The sequence below is a fragment of the Argiope bruennichi genome, chromosome X1 (genome assembly GCF_947563725.1).
Source record: "Argiope bruennichi chromosome X1, qqArgBrue1.1, whole genome shotgun sequence".
Classification (NCBI taxonomy): Eukaryota; Metazoa; Arthropoda; class Arachnida; order Araneae; family Araneidae; genus Argiope; species Argiope bruennichi.
Genome location: NC_079162.1, coordinates 15,339,553 through 15,356,983, shown reverse-complemented (window position 1 = coordinate 15,356,983; position 17,431 = coordinate 15,339,553). Strand labels below are relative to the sequence as shown.

Below are 17,431 nucleotides of genomic sequence, written 5' to 3'. Positions count from 1 at the left end.
ATTTTTTTAATTTTATTTTTTTTACATATAAACTTTGTGAAGTCGCTTTATGTTTTAAAAATCTTGTGCATATTAAAATTAAATTACAAACCAAATTTGTATTTTTAAAAGATCTAAAAACTGATTGCATGATTGTTTTTAATTTTTTTGTTAGGGAAGTATATACTTTCTGAGAAAATAAAAATTTCAAAATGATTTTTTGTGTATATGATTAACTAAATAAGTTACCTTGTGTTTACTCAGGAGAATTTGATTTTTATTTCTTACACGAATTGAATACAAATGACAAATACAAAATTTAATGAAATGAAAATGATTAATTCTTTGCCTTGAACTGATCCTGCTTTAGATTTCTTAATTGATTTTCTCTCTCTCTTTGTTTTGCAGTCATGAGATATACAAATAATTCTTCAGTTTCTGCATTTGACTTGTGTAGTTTTTTGTATACACATAGCTGGGATATCAGATAACTAGATTCCAAGTTTTCAAATAATTTTGAGCTCAGTGAATTATTTTTTGAATTTCTTTCCAAAAATAAAATGTAATAATAACAGATGCATCCAGTTTTGCTCTAAGTGCGCCAATGTAAGAAATTGGAATGAACTTCTATCTATTTGAAATGAACTCTTTCCCCCAGTAACTTCTTTCTATAACTACTGTTATAAATGAAGACTTGGTTGGGAGAATCCTCTTTTCTCTTTCTTCTTCACATATGCGCATGCACATAAATATTATTAAATTAAAATAATTTTAAAAATAGAAACATGCAAAGTTAATCTTGTCATTTGGGAACAGTCTCGTGACTATTCTTGCGAAGAAGCTGAATTAATATCTGAATATGTCTGTAGAACTTTTTATGGACTTGTGTTATGTAATGACCTTATTGTTTTGTTGACATGTGTTTATATTAACTTTTGCTAAATCTTAAATGCAGAAGCATCTTCTAGAGCAGAATACTATGCAGTAAAATAAACTAAGGCTTGAATTGTATTCCATGGAGCTTGTTTGTTTTAAATTTTGTAATGAGATTTTGTTATCTTGTGTTCACTGTTGCTCTTTAATCTTTTAATTTAATATATTTTGTAGCTGTTCATCAAGCAAGTGAGTCATCAGATACTGGAACTGATTATGATTATTCACCTGATGATGATTGGCGGAAGGTAAAATTTTGTTTATTTATTTGTTCTTTTTATTTTTATGTTATTTATTTGTTGTTTTTGTTTATATTGATCATTATTTTGCTGATTCTGTTTTGCTTATGAAATTTGTGTAATCATAAAGTAAAAGTTTAGATGCGTCAGCTATGCCTAATTTTTATAAGTATTCTTCCATTAGATTTTAAGTGTGTTTTGTTTTGTTACTTTCAAATAATATTTTTTGTTAGAAATAGAATTATTCTGTAATGTAGATATATATTTGATAATGCATTAATAAATGATCTGATATATAATCCTAATGATCTTTCAACAAGTTGCATACCGTCATAAAAAGAGCTTAAAAATTTTTAGGAAAGGTCCTTACTTTTCTCATGAAGAGTGAAGAAAGCTTTTCATTTTATCTTTCTCTCCCCACAAGATATGATAATTCGAAATCTTGGTTGTAAAGGCTTGCTTACTAGATGTATCAAAAAAGAAAACTAGCAGTAGGGAAGAGTTCGAAGAAGTAATCCAGGGGTTCCAGCAAATATTAAGATAACACTTAATGATTCTTTTCCTTTCTTTTTTTTTTTTTTTTTGCTCCCATTTCCTTCAACAATGTACAATTCCATTTATTTAACTACTAGAATGGTTGTCCAGAAAAGGCAGTAGGAAATACATTCTGTGTCATAATTTTTGTAATTCGAAAAAGTTCGAATTTCAATTTTTAATATTTTATATGTTGAAGAATTTTAAAGTTATGCCTGGTATGTAAGTATTTAAACTTGTTAAGGAAAAATATGTAAATTGGTCTGATTAATGTAAAATAAGAAAACTGAAAGATGAATTTGGGGCACCAAAAAGATATACTGAACATGAGAGAAGCTACTCTATAAACACTTATATTTTCGATTATCATTCTCATTAAAATGTCGTTTTGGAGCAATCATTTGAACAACATGTTATAGGTATTCTACACTATATTGAATTATAATTAATTGCGGTCATTACAGTAATCAATCGTGTAAAATCTAGTATGTTAACATTTAAACTTGAAGCCTTAAATTTTTAAGGATCCTGGTATTTTTGGTGGTGTTTTTGAATTTCCCCATCGATTTGAAAATTTTTATTTGTTGGACAATCTCGCCAAATTTTAGTTTTTACTAAAGAAAAAAACCTGCCTGATTTGGTACTTAAAATTTTTTAATGAAATTTTAAAAAAGTTCTTCGAGACTATTATTTCTCTGGGCTTGGATTCTGTTCTTTTATAATGATTTTTTTTTTATAATTCTTATAGAATTTTTTTTAAAGGCCTCTCTCTTAATATATAAAGGTTTGCCCTCAGCGATATACAGCATAAGCCATTGAAATTAGGAGCATGAAATTTGGGAAATTTTTTCAGGGGCATTAGAGGTCTACTAAGATGGATTTCTCAAACTTTTTATTCAAAGTTTATTTAAAAATTAAAAACAGTTTTAACGTATTTTCATCATAGTATAAAAGCATATTAACACGTAAAAATTTATTTAACACCATTTTAAAGGTTACAAAAATAGCTTTTCAATTATAAAAATTTTGTTTAAATGAATGATTTTTTTCTTTGTTTTAATAATTTTTGAGAAATTAGTTTTGTAAACAGTTTAAACATATATGTGGTTTAGAGAAAGTTTAGTAATCGACATAAAAAGAAAAATTGAACTCAAGATTTTGAATCTCCATGTTTCAGACCTCCCTGAGTTCGAAAAACACATGTTTGGAAAATGTGTGTCTGTGCATCTGTCTGTGATAAAGATCACTCAAAAAACGCGTTGACCTAATTTGATAAACAGCCTTTTCAATTATACAAATTTTGCTTGAAGGAATGACTTTTTTCTTTTGTTTTAATAATTTTTGAGAAATTAGTTTGGGACACAGTTTATACATATGTGTAGTTTAGAGAAGGTATAGTATGACAGAAAATGATCTGATCTCCAAATTATGCTATGTGATTTTATGACTATTTTATAATAGTAATTAAAACTCACACATCATTTTAAAAATAAAAGAAAAATTTAGAAATAATTTGCACCTTTTCAACAAGTAGTCATGTCCATGCATTTCCAATTGACAGAATTTTGTAGTTTTTTTTTCGAAAATTGTTACTGTAGGTAATTTTTAGGAATCCGATATCTTAGATGTTATAATTAACATTTTTTTAAAAATTGAAACCATGTTTAAAAATTTGTAAGAACGTTAATTAAAAAAAAAATTCGTATTCTAATACTATGCTCTTTAAACTAATCAAAAAATTTTGAAAAATGCAATTTCTGAGGTATTATCAAAAAGTTTCGCGATTCATTTAATACTGGTTCTCCGTTTTTGAACATTTTATAACTCTGGAAATTTTTATCAGAAGCTTGCAAAAATGTTTTTTGTTGGGTACTTTCATAACTAGCTGTCTATTAAGCGAAAAAAAAAAATTAGTAGGCTTAATGGAAAAATTTCAGAATACTAATTATGTTAATTTGCCCAGTTAATTAATGTGTCTATCTGAGCAAATGCGAGTTTTTGAACCATTTCAATTCACACCAGTTTTTTGAAGATTCATTTATAAATAGCAAAGTTATAGAGGTGTCCTATTATTTTTCTTGATGTTTGTACATGCCTTAAAAACAAACCACACAATCCTGTGCGGCAGGCTATTGTATATTCTGACTCGGTTAAATAAGTATTTTTATGTAGATGTAATATGAGATTGCCTTTTGGTTGTTAAATAAATGACAAGATTGAAAACAAAAATGTTTGCATACTATTTTTATGTTAGTGAAATTATTTTTCACTCCCAGTATTATGGATTTGTTTATCAGTTTTGCTACCTAAGTATCTACATTAACAGTTTCAGATTAATAATGATTTTGTTAATTTTCATTTATAATGCTAACCAGCTAGAATTTGTAACACTGGTCTTAATATTGACCGTAAGTATATCTAAACAAAGAATACTGAATTTGATAAATTTGCTAAGGTTTGGGGAAAAGTTCAAAGAAAAAAAAAATAGGAATGATGTTTATGGAATTTAAAAAAAAAAAAACCCAATATAAAATGAAAGAAGAATTAAATTAAGGTCAGTTGTATTTTGATATTTATTGATATGCATGTCCCGTCACGTAAACAATTGCATGTCATCCTTGGCATTTTTTTGCGCAAACTATAAGCACTATTTATAGCAAACTATAAGCACTATTTATAGCAAACTATCAAATTTTTTAACATTTCTGAAAAATTTTATGAATTAGTTCACTTTAATTTTGCAATCTGTGCGAGTGAGCATTTAATGTTACAAGAATATTCGTGTTCCCAAAAGACAAGCATTTTCATAGCCAAAATAAATTTTTCTCCCCTTTTTTTGAATTATTTGTACTTTTCAAAGAACTGACCAATAGGTATATTAACCTCTTGTTTGTGGGAAACCAATGTAATTTTTTTGGAATTCTGATCTGATGCTTGTTTGTGTATCTGGAATAAATTTGTTAAAATACTATTTCCACTAAAATACCTGTGTTGAACTTATCAGAATGTCTGATTGTTTTAATTATGGATTTGATGTCATGAAAATCAAAACTAAGGATAATTACTAAGTCATGAGAGTATTCTGTATTAAAAAAAGCAATCTTTATGATATAAGTATTCTTACTAGAGCATGTTATTTGTGCAATCAAAAGTAACTAGATTAAATGTTTTTACTCATGCATGCATTCAAAAGCATGTATGCAAATTTGTAAAAGATGTCTCTCTTTACCTTTCCCTATGCCTACAATTATATTTTTCAAAATATTAGAAGTTGAATGAAAATCTGTGCTATGCATAGCTATTGTTTATTAGGAAATCAGTAACATTCTAGGTAATAATGGCATGAAATTAAAATAATGAATATATATAATACAAAATTTAAATATCTTCTGTATTTATTGTTTTCAGAGCTATTAAGGATTCAGTTTTAAATTTTGTTTGTGTTAGTCATAAATATTTGCATAGTTGTATCAGAAAGATTATCTTTTTTTAAATAAATTGTATTAAGTATTGATGATACCCCCCCCCTTTATTAATAAATTTTGATGTATATCATTCACTTAAATGCCAAGCTCCAATCAACTCAATTAAGCAAAATATAAGTTCCTCTTCTTTCAGTTTCTATATATAATACATGTATTTAATGAAGCCGTTCAGATACAAGTATTACTGCTTCTTCTTGTGTACAGCCAACCACCCCACCACCAGTGAACAAAGCAGTATTGACAGAAAGTATTACTGCTATAATTATTTGAACAGTGTTGTAAGAAGCATAATTAAATTTCTATTTATTATGTTTGTATTACTGGGAGGTTTGAATGCATACTCTTTTTCTTTTAGACAATACAAGTAGGAGCAGACTATCAAGCAGTTATTCCAGAAGGTCTTTCAAAATATGATGATGCACCAGGTTATTTTCTTTTATAAATTTAAATTTTGGCTTTTGTTTATAACCCCTATTTTTTTATATTTTTAGTTTATATTTTCCCTTATAACATATGAGTTTTTATTTTTGTGCCTTTCTGATGTACCCTCTCTGTAGAGGCAGTTTGATTTCTTTATTGCTTTGACTTCGTTGCTCATATCTTTTCCCTTCTTAATTTAGTTTAGTTATATTATTGTCGATTATTGATGATTAATCTTAATCATCAATAATCGTTGATGATTAAGGTTGGTTCAGAATTGCAGGCTTTTTCATGTGTTATGTAATACTTTTTTTTTTTTTTTTCAATCTTTCAGTGCTTAGCTTTTTATTTACATATGGGTTGATTGGTAACTTCTGATCAATGTATAAATCAAACTATTTTTATTATAAAATAACAGTTGATTCAGAATCTGAAATATGGATTAATGAATGAGGCAATAGTGAAAAGTTTCTGCTTAACTTTTATGCTAGTAACAATGATAGTATTACAGATAGCTAAAGAGAAGCAAGACTTAAAAAAATAATTGTAATAATATTTCCAATTTACCTCTTAGATTTGCTTTCATAGAGAATTTTTACGAAGCTTTCATTATTATTATTTTGTTATATCTGATTGTTTTGAATAAAAAATAGTTCTAAATAATACATAAAAAAACAATGTGCTTTGATGACATTCCAGAAGTGACAAATGGAGTCCAACATTTAATGATGAAATGTTGGTATTTTTTTTTATTGTAATTATTCAATTATTCTTTAAGGTCTTATAAAGAAGCTGATCAATATTAAAAAATGATCCTTCATATTTTTTTCTTCTTATGTAATGCCATATATTGTTGCTCTTAATTAATTTGTAGATATTTACATTTCTCATATAATGATATATTCTCATGAATTCCCACAATTTGCAAAAATTTGGTCAATGCTGAAACATTTAAGAGCTTGTATTAAAGCATTCATTCTATCATATAAAAATGCACATACTTTGTGAATCAGTTTTTGGATATGTATGTGGTGTATGGTAATAAATGCTGGGAAAAGACTGTGTTTGAGGGCAGTTTTAAACATTATGGCAAATTATCATAGGTTGTAATGATGTTCATGCAACTACTTTTTCATAAAGGGTACTCTGACTATGGATAATTTTAATTTATTGTCTGAATTAGCATGTATCCTCATTAGTAGCTGTACTGATGTGTGGAACATTAAAATTTCTGAGAAAATAAATTCCTAAAATATTTTTAACGCTATGAAGTGTAAATGTTCACACACCAGAAAAGAAATGATTACGAAATGGATGTATCAAAAATCCAGGTCTTTTGTATCTACTCTACATAACCTAGAACTGATTCAAGTATCTATACTTAAGAATTGAGAGGGGAGAAACGAAGTAGTTATGGAGCTTAATAACATAATGATCGGTGTAGATTAATTAAATGAACTTATATAATTATCCTGTGACGAAGAAAAGGCCAAAAGAAATATTACAAAAATATTTTTTCCTCGTATAAACATATGTTTATGGAACACCTTTACTCCATATAAAAATATGAAAATGAAGATATAAATTTACAATCTCGATTATATCTTAATTATAGTAATCTTGGATGCGAATCTAGTTTAAATATTATAGGTAGGTGCGAGATTACTTACCTTTACACATAAATGTTGGTTTCAAACAAGCTTGGGAAAACAATTTTTGGCAAGCTAACATACTCTTAAGTAATATGCTGTAACTATAATCTGTATTTTCTGTAGGCGGTTCAAGGTCACATTTTCTTCTTCGTTACTGGTTGTCTGCCTCGCAACGCTGAAGCAGATAAACAGTATCACTCTTTCTTTCACAGCTGTTAAGCCATTCCGAAGGTAAGGTATTCCCAAAACGTACTGGCGTGGGAAAAACAACAACCTTTGTTGAAAGCATGGCAACGGAGAAGGAGAAAATGTGAAGAGTAGGGAACACTAGTATCCTTGCAGTACCTACAGAAATTGCACAGATTATAAATATTGGTGGCAGTACAACATAATATAAATAGTATCCAAATATTGCCATCAGACTTTTGTACATTAATACTAGTTATTGAAAATTAAAATGTGCATCCATGTTAATTGTTTCCCCTTCTTACCATGCATAATGTCATAATATATGCGCTAAATTTTCTAATGGTTTTAACATCAGGTGCAAACATATACTAAAGATGTGTTTTATCTTCCCTGGCAATGGGATGGGTAGTTTTTGTAATGCAGGTTATTTATTTAAGTTGAAGTTGATTTTCAAATATTTATTTCATGCCATTTGATTAGAAATGATGCTTTCGTGAGTACAATTTTGTTTTCTCAGTTATCCATATAACCCTGCTACTTTTTCTTTGGTTATAGGGCCAGGAAATTTAAATATGAAAGACATTGACATATAGTTTTCTTTTTACTGTGAATTTTGCGGTTTTTGGGATGGAGGCTAGCATCCAATTTTTATTTTTACTGACATAAAATATGGACATCGTTGGAATGGATCAAATCTCTATAAACTCACTGTTTCCATTGTTCAACCAAGCTAGTTAGAATGAATTGGCACCATCTATTAATTAATTGGAACTTTCTATTGGTCAGAGGTTGATAGGCCTATACAAAAATTAGGACTTCACAATGAAACTAAAAAGATTCAAGTTCTAACAGAGATAAGACTCTGTATTGCTAATAATCTATTACCATATTGATAAACTCCATAGCACATTAATATCAATTGTACAAAGTATATCCAAAACTTGGACTCTAATAAAGGATAGTTTAAACCCACATTGAGAATTTGATGATCTGGCTGTTTGACAAGCTTTCCTCAATCAAGTTTGATTCCCAAAGGACAGTGATGTGATTTTTATAGCAAAAATCAAGAGGGTAATTAAGCGTTTAGAAGACATTGGGCACACATTAGATATATATTTTATGTTCCAAGCGCCATTATGATACTTCCTTAGGTTTATCAAGGCACTGTACACATTGTGTATCAATAATCTGATTCTAATTTCAAATTTGCTTTGAAATGAAACTAACAATTAACTTTTATATTAAGATGAATAGTAAGAAACATTATATAACATAAAATATAACATGTTTGCTTATATTTAGAAGACATCTATTACTGCTATTTTATTAGAAAAACAAAATAGTTTTAAACATTTAAATAGAATTTTATTGTTCTTTTTACTGAACTGGAGAAATATATATTTTTGTTGGACAAATAAATAAATATTTTTAAAAAAAATATAAGCGTTATCTTAATCATGTATATAAAAAAATATTCAAATGCAAAAAAAAAGGGAATGATCATTATTCTGGAGATGTAATGTTTAGGTACAATCCATTTTTGCCATCTGAAATTGATTATTTAACCCAAATCAGTAAGGTTTCAGGCATAAAGTTTAAAAGCAAAATAAGATTGTGAAAATTAGGAATTGAATAGATCTTGAGCATTTTTTGAAATCTTATTTAAGATGCCAAACACCAAACCACCTCAGCGGATGGGTATACGTAAGTGGTATGATGATGATTTATTTTGTATTTTTCTTACTCGGATGATTATTTTGTCAGTCAGAGTTGATTTTCCAGAATATCAAGCATGCGCACGATCAGTGGCTTCGCGTTATCGTTTCTTCACATTCGAAGATTAATATTGTCAAAGCGATCACACCTTTCTTTCAAGGTATGACGACTTCAGGGGTGTTTGTGCTCCGGGGAAACCCCGGAATTCCGGGGATTTTGAACTTTGATACCCGGAAATTCCGGGGATCGTCTTTCAAAAGGAAGTAGGAATAATAATGAATTATTTATTTTGATCTGGGTAATTTTGTTTGCTTTGAAAGCAGAAAAACGCAAGGTCAGTGTGTGTGGTGAAAACTTTTCCTTTCTTTCTCCAAAGGCAGTGATAATGCGTGAAAAGGGGAAAAAAAAACTTCTTTTTTGTTCTTTCCTTATTGCGCGTTATGACTCATTCCCCGGTTCTCGGACATTCTCTTCTGGATTCTTTTCGGCAAGTAGGCGTGGCAGAAAAAAAAAGGGAGAGACTTCGTTCGACTAGATGTGCGATAACGTGACTCTGGGTTCAAAGGTCTTATCTCTCCTGGCGTGGCGCCAATAAGTAGAGAAGGGGGATTTTTCGCCGTATTTGCTATTTGTCATTGATCGCTTCGCAACTTTTTTTTCTCCGCTGTGTAAAATTTTCGTTTCATTAATTGATGCACGTGTAAATTTTTCGTTTCGCTTATTGAAATATTTTTTTATTTATGTACGCAAGAGAATTTCACTTTGAAATTTCAGCATATGAAACAGAAATTACCCCTTAAAAATTCATATCTAATTAGTTTTACAGCATTAGATCCAGAGCTAAGAGGTAAAACCAGTACAATATTAGCTTTTGAAAAATTATCATCTTTTATGTCCCATATTTTTAGTGATAATGAAAAGTCAAAAGTAGAAGCTGAAATAAGGTTACACCAGAGTGATATTGATATCACCAAAGAAATGCTCTACACATCTGATGAAAGTGGAAATCAAGTCAAGTGTACAATTGATAAATATTGGTCTTAAGTTTTTAATATAAAAGATGATTTCACAAATGATTATAAGTATCCTACATTGGCTAAATTGGTCAAAGCCTGCCTTAGCTGCTTCCATGGCCCATTAGTGGAAAGTGCATTCAACTTAATGGACACACTTGTCACTGACTATAGAACCTCTCTTAAGATTGATTCCCTAGATGCAGTGCAGACTATTAAATATAATTTAATGGCTTCTAAAGAAACCTCATGTGAAAAATATGGCTCAAAAAATCCAATGACTGATCCAATTCGCAAAGATCTCTTACTGAATATGAACAGAAGTTGGAAAACATATCAAGAGGACTTAAAAACATGTATTTCAGATGAGTCACCTATAAAAGTCTCCGAAAAACCTTCTACATTAGCAGAAAAGCAAACTGCTTCTACCTCTGCATGTGCAGTTCTCGAGGAAATTTCTTCAACTGTAAATGAGGAAAATAAAAGTCAACCTTCCTGCAATTATGAAGTTCACCACAAAAGACAAGCCCACAAACATCAGAAAATAAAAAAAAGCAGCAGAAATTAGATAATTTTTTTTAAAAGAATTAATTCATGTAATTTAAAATATTTGCATAAAATGTAGTAGTTTATATGTTTGAAAGTTTATGGTTATTAATTTTGCAAAAAAAGTAGTTCATTGAACTTTTGTAATTAGGTCATTCAATACTTCATAATTGTAATTTTTCATTTCTCCCCTCCCCCCTTCTCGAAACTCCAAAATGCCGGTAGTAAGTCCGTAAAAGTTTCAGGGGATTTTTTGGGGTCCCACAAACACCCCTGCGACTTTTTGGCATTTCTTTATCATAAAAAGAGCAATAAGCTGACGAGTGTTGCTAATATCAACCCTAATAAAGTTTTCGGAAAGATCGGTTTTCACTTTTCAAAAAACAGAGTGAAAATAAAATTTGTTTCAACATGTTCTCAACTCTTGCAGTGTTGCCATATCTTTAAAGATGATGATGATACTTTCTCATGTCAACATTATTGTTCAGAGAGGGTTTTCTATTAAAAAAATATTATTTATGGGAGAACATGAAAGAACAAATACTCATTGCAAAAATAATTGTTTATGGAGTAGAGTTTGGAGGAGAGGAATGGGACAGCTGCATTTATATCTAAATATAAGATTAGAATCAATTTCTATCTCTCCATTAAAAAGAGCAACTATAGCCCTTTGTGTGATCCTTATTTTTGCTCCAGCTATAATATTATTTGTGTTTAAAGCGGAAAATGTGATTTTCATGCCTCAGAAGTAAATAGAAATTATTATTTTTTTCAATGATTTTTTTTCGATTTTATTATTTGTAAAATAAAAATATTTTAATTGCAAATAAATTTAAAGATACAGTACACTCCCGATTATCCGCGGAATTAGGTGGCGCGGCCGCCGTGGATAAAAAAAACCGCGGATAATCCGAAAAAGTTAAAAACGGGTATAGCAAAAGAGAAAACAGTCATTCCAACTTTGAAAAATCGTTTTATGTACAATAAAACGTAAAATAAACAGCAGGAAATGTTTAACTAACGCTTGATATTTTAGTATATCACTCAGAACTAACCTAAAATGCATTTTGTTAAAGAAAACAGAAAAGTGCTTTGTACTTACGAGAGGCGTCAAGGATACACAGAAAAATTAATACATATGTACTGTTTTAATACTGTAATGTATTATGTAATTACAAAAGCATAACTGTAAAACTACACCTTTTCGAAGAAATCAGTCGTTTGTGTTTGCTTCTTGCTTTGGAAGCATTTTCTCTTTGCTTGGAAGGGAAAAAAAAAAAAAAAAAAAACTTAGTGCGGCAGGCGCGGATAACCCGCCCGCGGATAATCGGGAGTCTACTGTATAGTGTTTATAAACTAACAGTCAAATGTAGCATACTTTATATGATATGCATTTTAAAAGAAAATTCACAGTGAGAACAGAGGGATAACACCAATGAGGGAGGAATGGGAGAAGCTCAATTACATTTCAGTTCATTTTCTAAATAGCTAATTATGCTAACGATTAAAATGTTAAATTTTTCTTAATATTGTTTATTAAAATTAGTGTTGTTGGTATGTTACAATGCAATAGCAAATTTATGATTTAAATTTCATAAAATTATAAATATACGTAAGATGGGCTACTTATGCAAAATGCACTAATTTTCAGCAAAGATCATTATAATCGTTACTATTAAAATAATTTATGTTGCAAAAAGTAGTTATAATTTTCCTCGAAATCTTATGCAAGGTATTTTATTAAAATTTCCAATATTTTTTTCCATATAAGAAATGTAATATGTTGTTGTAATAATTTTTTAGAATGTTCATTCCATTTTTAAAATATAAAATTTCTTGGAAATATAATATGTAAAACATATTTTGAGTAGTTTCCTGCCCGAAGTCATAGAAGACGCTTTTGTAATTTTAAAACTTCGCTTTTATTCCATCCCGTTAGGCATAATTTATATACAAGCAAGAAGCGACGAGGGACGTTCAATCTACAGCACGACACAAGAGCAAAAAGAGACAGAAATATTTATCCCCGATTATTATGTACTATGAAATTCTGATAGGGATTTTTTTACATGAGTCGTTTTAAGCGAGGGATTATAAATGTATTTTAAAAGAATTCGCTTAGCTTGACAAATTTTTATCCCTTCACTCGGAGCGTGAGAACTGCTGATTTAAGCATTTTTACAGAGCTTCTGTAGCATTAATTAAATAAATAAAAAAGTGGAATGGGATCTGGAAATAAGAGAATATTTTAGAATTCAGTTAATATGATTTAAATTAAGATAAAAATTGGGAAATTAATTAGGATTTAATTTAGGTTTAGAGGTATCGTTACACACACACACTCACACACATAAATTAATCTTAATTTAGATTTAGACTAAATCTTACTTTAGCCCATATTAACTTCATTCTAAAATGTTCTCTTATTTTCTGATTTAATTCCGCCTTTTGAACTCTTTTAATTCTACAGAAACTCTGTAAAAATGCTTAAATCAGCAGTTAACTCCGAGTAAAGGGATAAAAATCTGTCGACCTAAGCGAAATCTTTTAAAAGATGGCTATTTTCTCCTTACCTAAATCGACACGTGTAAAGAAATCCCTATCAGAATCTTATATAATCATTGGTGATAAATATTTCTCTTTCTTTGAACTCTTGTGAACGGACGCAAGTTCGTCATCGTTTCTTGTACATAAGTTATGCCTTCTTTGATGGAATAAAAGCGAAGTTTAAAAATTCAAGTGTCTTTTTTTCTCTTCGGCCACGAAACTGCTCAAAAATATACGTTTTACAAATATATATATATATATATATATATATATATATATATATATATATATATATATATATATATATATATTTAACAACTCAAACTTTTTTTAATGATGTATATTATACAGTTAAAGTGATTCTGAATAGGGGGAAAGCTAGAAAACTAATATAATTAGCAACTGTAGGTCAGGCAAATGTTGCAAGTTTCTTCAGGGATTTTTTTCCCCTCCAGTTTCTATAGTTAACCCTTTTATATCTACTAAATTCTACTGCATTCTTATCACAGGCGCTGTACTAATGGAAAAGTTAAAAAACTTCAGGGTAAGATTATTAAAAATATCTTTAATTAAAGTTGTCCCCATTTTATTTGTTAATGCATTGTATTTGTTGACATGTAATATGAAAGCCTAAAACTTTCCCCACTTTTGTACTAAAGTTTGTTTCATTGGTTTTTAGCATATGAAAATGAAGATCGGCTGTTATGGGATCCATCGCAAATGACAGATGACGAAGGTATGTTTAGAGTATTAATTAAGGGTATGCATTGAATTACGCACTTTAAATTAAAAAAAATAATGTTTAGATATTTCATTTGTTTAGTGAAAGAATACTTATTGCAATCTCGTCAATCAAAGAACCCAAATGCAGCTGGAGTAAATGCTTTGCCTACAGGATGTCATGTGCGAGATGATGAACAAGTAATTTTCTTTTGTCTATTTGTTTTAATCTAGTTTTAACTTACTGAATTATGCGATAACAGATTTTAAACTATTTGTTTCTTAGGCATTATTTTTGTTACTTCAATGTGGATACAATAAAGAAGAAGCTCTACGCCGAAGACGCATGCAGCCATTACCTCCTGCTGGTATTTAATGCATATTTAGTTTTTTTCTATAGCAAAAAATGCAAATAAATAAATAAAATAAAAAAGGGAACTATTCAATTATAGAGCTTAAAATGTGCTTAAAAATTAGCATTAATTTTGTGGTTTGCTAAAATTGGATATTTTTATGAAACAGTAAATGGTGAATCCTCAAGACAAAAGATCTTTTAAATTGAAAATTTATGTTGTGGATTATTATGTTTCATTTAAAATTCGCCATTTTCAGTAATACGATATAATAAAGTCGTTTTTTTTTTTTTTTTTTTTTTTTTTTTTAATGATTTCTTGTACACTTCTTAAAAATGGTTGCTGATGAAATGCCTGTTTGCATTCCAGTGTACTCTCAGCTAAACTAAAATATCCTTTTAGACTAAAAAAAAATAAGGCAGCAAAAATGGTTTTTGAATAATAACTTCCATTAATTTGGCAATAAATATTACCAGCGAGTGACAATAAGTTTTGTATATTTCATCCTTGTATTCCCCTTCCAACTAATACAGGCTGGCCAGCAGACCGGGAAAACCGGGAATCGTCAAGGAATTCCGGGAGATAAGGAAAATAATGGAAATTTTTATAAAACTGGATTTTTTTTTATAAATCTATAATTTTTATCAAGCATGATACTTTGCTGGTGTTTTTATAAGAAGAATGGAACATCTTTGGCAACTAATAAAAATCAAACTTTTATTGAAAATCTAAAATAGAGTATGGAAGAGAAAGATTAACCACCATATCTAATTTATTTGCATATATGTATAAATGTATAATGATTTCGCCGAAAGTTTTAATTTTTTTTTTCAGAACCACAAGTTATTGACATAATTAGCAAAAATTGTTTTGCCTACTATGGGAAAATGCATCCAAAATTAAAGCCTCGGTCCTTTTACTATAATAATTTTAAGCTTTAATGGTCTCTTTTAATTTAAAAGATGTATATGAAGCTACCCCCCCCCTTCCTTTTTTACCTTCGAATGTCAAATCGATCGTATCATGAGTGTTTGAATTTTGGGTATTAATATTCAAAACGTTGTAAAATATTGACTCATTTTTATAATTCCAAAACAATTTATTTTAATTAAATAGGTATTTTACAATAATTATTTTTTCCCTCTTCTCGGTGATCTTTCTGTTGAATCATGAAGTATCGGATGTTGCTATAATTTCCGTAAAACCTTTTTTGTATGTGTGTGTTTAATTTTAAGCATTATGAAAACAGATTACTAAATTCTTTATACGAATGAATGCTCTGGACGTTATTCCTAACCTTTTCTTTTAATACTTTTTTATTATTTTGTGTTTAAAATTTTCTATGCATTCTACAAAACGTTCTGTAATTTTAAATTATCAAAAATGAGAAAATAATTTGTTTGATACATTATGGGTACACATGCCTCTTGTAATTTTTTTTTTCAAAACATTTTTTAAAGAGAGAAGGGCAGCATTTTTCTTATACGGTTTGATGTATATGAAATTGTTTGCCACATAAATTTACAAAATTCACTCAAACTATTTTTTTTTTTTTTTTTTGAAATTTATACCTCTTACACGTTTTTCTTTTTATGCAATAAAGAAAGAAAAAATGCTAAGGACCAATTTTCCACTTTTTCTCTATTTTATGGGTTAAAGCATTGAGCCAGCGTGCAAGCGATTTTTTTAATTATTATTATTTTTTTTATTATTATAGTTGGTAAGTTAAAAGTCAATGCAATTTTTATTTAATTTAATAATTTTTCTTGTTTCATGCTGAGATTTCATTCTGTATTTGTAAACGATTTTTTTCTTCTGTTAGTACAGGTTGGGGGGGGATCCCATTGGAAGGAAACAAATCATTTCATTCTTAATCACTTGACCAATGTCAATATATTTTTATACCGCATTTTTCGTGAGTAAATTTGTCAAACACTTCGGAGATATGACTGATTGGCTGAAAGTTGGTCTATATGGGCATATATCTTCTAGTGTTGGTTAATATATTTGTGAAAAAGGGAAGGGCTTTACATAATTGAAGCTGATCTGAAATTCAATAAGTTGAAATGAAGTTTTTTCCCTGAGAATTAATTTTTTTTTAAATATTTGTTTTAGTTATAAGAGGAGAACAATTTTTCAAATAAAGTTAAGAACGTATTATGCCATAATTAAAGAGAATAAAATAAAGCAACATCGTTCTGAAGATAGTAGAAACATCCGAAAAAGGTGAGGGAAATTTCTTTAAAAAAAACCTGGAAATGTTGGGGGGAAATTCAGACAGCAGAAATGCTGGCCATTCTGTAATAAAAGATAAAGGTTGATAACTGTTTCTTTTTGTACCAGTCTGAGTAAATTACAGATGTACGTATTATGGTTTATTGTTACAAGCGATTTGGAACAGTGTATGATAAATATTCTTCTGAATTTAAAATTTAGAGGCCTCTAATGAATGAAACTTCACATTGTAATAATTATTTGAATTATTTCTTGAGTCAGATATTATTTTGGGTATTCTGGCTATTTTTAAGTAATTATTGTTATTATGGCATTTACACATTTATAAGAATAACATTATTTTAGAATTAAGTCTTCTAACAAATTATCAATGCAAGTGTTAAAATCCTTTTTTTTATTTGTTTCAAAAAGCAATTTTTTTTTAGTTCAATTATCTTTATTTCAGACTTTTACATAATATTTATTATAATGGATTATAAATTAATCTAGAAATAAGTTTCTTTCCTCACAAATTCACGACATGATGATGCTACTTGTATAGAATCAAAATTCTATTGAATCAATAATTTTACTGATAAATTAAAATAACGAAGTGTTTATAATAATACATTAAGTGTACCAAATTTTAAAACTAGCACTCTGGAAAGTAAATGAGTAAATTTTGAAATTTTACCTTTACAAACATGAAATTCAAAATGGGTAAAACTGATGTACTTATTGTGACAAGTGAATAATTTATGCAGTCATCATTTGAATTAATAGATATGTTTTCTGTCCGTGCTTTAGATATTCTTAATAATTCTCTTATTAAGGTTATGTATGTTATGCATTAAAATGTGAATTTTTCTTTGAAATGTATTTAAGATTTTA

At 28.8% G+C, this 17,431-nt stretch overlaps 1 protein-coding gene across 2 annotated transcripts in view; it reads left to right on the top strand.

Annotated features, from left to right (window-relative positions):
- LOC129959121 (mesoderm induction early response protein 1-like) overlaps positions 1-17,431 on the top strand; it is a 76,671-nt gene that overhangs the window by 42,359 nt on the left and 16,881 nt on the right. For both annotated transcript variants that reach the window (XM_056071937.1, XM_056071938.1), the window contains exons 5-9: positions 1,087-1,160; positions 5,526-5,595; positions 13,933-13,989; positions 14,077-14,174; positions 14,260-14,341. In XM_056071937.1, coding sequence (XP_055927912.1) covers positions 1,087-1,160; positions 5,526-5,595; positions 13,933-13,989; positions 14,077-14,174; positions 14,260-14,341 — 381 coding nt within the window. The remainder of the gene's footprint in view (positions 1-1,086; positions 1,161-5,525; positions 5,596-13,932; positions 13,990-14,076; positions 14,175-14,259; positions 14,342-17,431) is intronic.